Below are 3,331 nucleotides of genomic sequence, written 5' to 3'. Positions count from 1 at the left end.
AATTCAGGAAATTCAACAATAAGGAAATGCAATCATTTAATGTAGTCTGCATTCAAATTTCCCCCATTTTTCCAGTAATTTCTTTTACAGATTTTTTTCCTTATCCAGCATCAAATCCAATGTATTTTGATGTCATGTATATTTAGTTTTGTTTAATCTGGACAAGTTCTTCAGTCTTTGTCAAGAAATGATGGTGACAGACAGTCGCTGCCCCGTCCCCGGGGGCGGGAGAAGGGGGCGGCGGCAGCGACAGCAGCGGCGGCGGCTGGACCAAACAGGTCACCTGCAGGTATTTTATGCATGGGGTTTGTAAGGAAGTTGATAACTGTCGCTACTCGCATGACCTCTCTGACAGTCCATATGGTGTAGTGTGCAAGTATTTTCAACGAGGGTACTGTATTTATGGAGACCGCTGCAGATATGAACATAGCAAGCCATTAAAACAGGAAGAAACGACTGCTACAGATCTAATTGCAAAACCATCCCTTGCTGCTTCCTCAAGTCTCTCATCTGTGGTTGGACCGCTTGTCGAAATGAATACAGGAGAAGCAGAGTCGAGAAATTCAAACTATCCAACAGTAGGAGCAGGTTCAGAGGACTGGGTGAATGCCATTGAGTTTGTTCCTGGCCAACCCTACTGTGGCCGTATGGGAGAGTGCCGCTACGGGGAGAACTGTGTGTATCTCCATGGAGACTCGTGTGACATGTGTGGGCTGCAGGTCCTCCACCCGATGGATGCAGCCCAGAGGTCACAGCACATCAAATCTTGCATTGAGGCCCACGAGAAGGACATGGAGCTGTCTTTTGCTGTGCAGCGCAGTAAGGACATGGTGTGTGGGATCTGCATGGAGGTGGTCTATGAGAAAGCCAACCCCAGCGAGCGCCGCTTCGGGATCCTCTCCAACTGCAACCACACCTACTGTCTCAAGTGTATTCGCAAGTGGAGGAGTGCTAAGCAATTTGAGAGCAAGATCATAAAGTGAGACTCCTCCCCAATCTTCGTTTGTGCTTTCTATTTCGGGGAAGAATTTAGTATCTTGTGCCAACTTTCAACCAGATGGACCGCATTTAAATGCATGCATTTTATCTTGAAACTGGGGTATTCTAATTGGGATTTCTTCTTTGTATTTCAGCTAGCTGCTAGGTTAGTTGGTCTACTTTTATTTGAATGAGGAAACCCTATGTATCAGTTAGACTGTGCTTTTTCCGAGGAGATTGTGTTTAATAGATTAGCCAGTTTAGGCTCCGTGAACAAACTTATCTAGCTCTGAATGTATGTTTCCTGACGTTTTACATTTTCCACTTTCCTATTCCATCCATTAAGCTAGCCAATAATCTACCATCCTTTAAAGATTGTTCTCATAACTGAACAAAAACTACATAATCTAAACAGAGCAAAGTTACAAGAAATAAATTTATTTAAACGAAAGAAAAAAAAAAAGAAATGATGGTGACATATAAATTTTTTAATCTTTAAATAATAATTTAATCTCTAAATAACATTAATTATACATATTAATGGTATTCAGTATGATATTTCAATCCATGCATACAGCATGCACTGACTAAATCTTGCCTCCCTTTGTTCAGCCTCCCCACTTCCCATCCTCTGGTAATCACTACTCTATGTTCAGGTCAACTTATTTTGTTGTTGTTGACTCCCACATGGTTTATTTCACTTAACATAATGTCCTTCACTTCCATCCATGTTTCTGCAAATGACAGGATTTCATTGTTTTTATGTCCTAATAATATTTTATTGGGTTTAAATACAATATTTCCTTTGTACATTCATCCATTGATGGGACAGTGATGTTTTAAAGGAGCACAGAGCAATTCAGTTGTTCATTAAAACTTATGTTTCACTCAAGATTTGTCGATGCCTTCTCATGCCATATAACTTGCCAGGTACTAGGGGCCTGAATATTGAATTGAGATGTAATTTCAGCCTTAGACACACAATTTAGTCAGAGAGGCCCCCAAAGTACTGATTTAATGTGCTGAGTAAAAGATAAGTTCAATGAAGTTGTCTGAAGGAAGCCTTGGGAAAGGAAAAGGGTAATATTTGAAAAATTTTGCTCTCTTTTTTTCTGGCAACAGATTCCAGAAATGATGTTATGAACTCTTACACATTACTTTTATTTATCACACCAGCCTATACTGAAAAAGTGAATATTATAATTTCCTTATTCATATCTCATGTTTTACTGCCTAAAGTGATAATTTTTATATTATTTTATTTTTATTGTACATATTTAAAGTATACAACATGTATTGATAAACATATACATAGAGAAATGATTACTACAATGAATCAAATTAACATTTATCTTCTAACTTTATTGCACTAAAAGGAAAATATAATTAAAATGAAATACATTCTTGAGCTCTGATATTTTCCAAATATGGATGAAATTGTTGATATGCTAGTAAAGCATGCATTATATATATATATATATATATATATCCCAGTAGTACCAGAATCTAAAATAATCAAATCAAAATCAAAAATATCACTGAATATCATGCTAAGTGAGAGAAGCCAATCTCAGAAAACCAAAGGATGAATGATCTCACTGATAAGCGCATGATGACACATAATGGCGGGTGGGAGGAGGGCAAGAATGGAGGAAAGAGGAACTGTATAGAGGGATAAGGGTGGGAGGGGTCGGGGGGAAGGAAAAAAATAACAGAATGAATCAAAAACTATTACCCTACCCTAGGTAAATGTATGATTACACAAATGGTATGCCTTTACGCCATGTACAAACAGAGAAACAAGATGTATCCCATTTGTTTACAATAAAAATGAATTAAAACAAAACAAAAAAAATCATTGATGAACTTCTGAAAATTGCCATTTATCTGTCAAACTTTTAGAAACAAATGTTTGACTTTTCCAAGTGTCCTGTTCTCCCTTTCCATTTCCCATTGCCTCCATCTACTTTCATTTGTTCCTTTTTTCTTTTCTTTCCCATGCTGTGAAACATAGTACATAATTTCTTTCCATTTTGATGTTAAAAATTATAATAATGGCTGAAGCTAGTATAATCATATAATTTATTTTATAAACGGGAATATTTTCAAGTGTAAAAACAGGTGTTATTTGCATTTATACCTGAACATTAGATGGACACCAAGGACACATGGTTACCATTCTTATAAAATCACATAAAGGTAAACTAGTCCCCCAAAAAACAGTTCTGCACTTTTACACAGTAGGGAAAAGGCAAATGCAATACTGAAATTTTGTATCACTTATGTAGTTCCAAACATTAACTGCTTTAGCTATCTATTTAGCTATCTATGATTTCAAGTGAAAACATTTTCA

The 3,331-nt window shown here is 36.8% G+C and overlaps 1 protein-coding gene across 1 annotated transcript; it reads left to right on the top strand.

Moving 5' to 3' along the window:
* The first annotated feature begins 209 nt into the window (after nt 1-209).
* On the top strand, nt 210-1,438 carry LOC306652144 (E3 ubiquitin-protein ligase makorin-1-like). Its single transcript, XM_079125189.1, has one exon. It carries the CDS (start codon nt 297-299, stop codon nt 981-983), a length of 687 nt encoding a protein of 228 aa, XP_078981315.1. The 5' UTR covers nt 210-296; the 3' UTR covers nt 984-1,438.
* The last annotated feature ends 1,893 nt before the right edge of the window (nt 1,439-3,331 follow it).

This window comes from Sciurus vulgaris (genome assembly GCF_902686455.1).
Source record: "Sciurus vulgaris genome assembly, contig: HiC_scaffold_205_arrow_ctg1, whole genome shotgun sequence".
Lineage (NCBI taxonomy): Eukaryota > Metazoa > Chordata > Mammalia > Rodentia > Sciuridae > Sciurus > Sciurus vulgaris.
The sequence above is the reverse complement of the archived record's forward strand: the minus strand, read 5'-3'. Positions and strand labels throughout refer to the sequence as shown.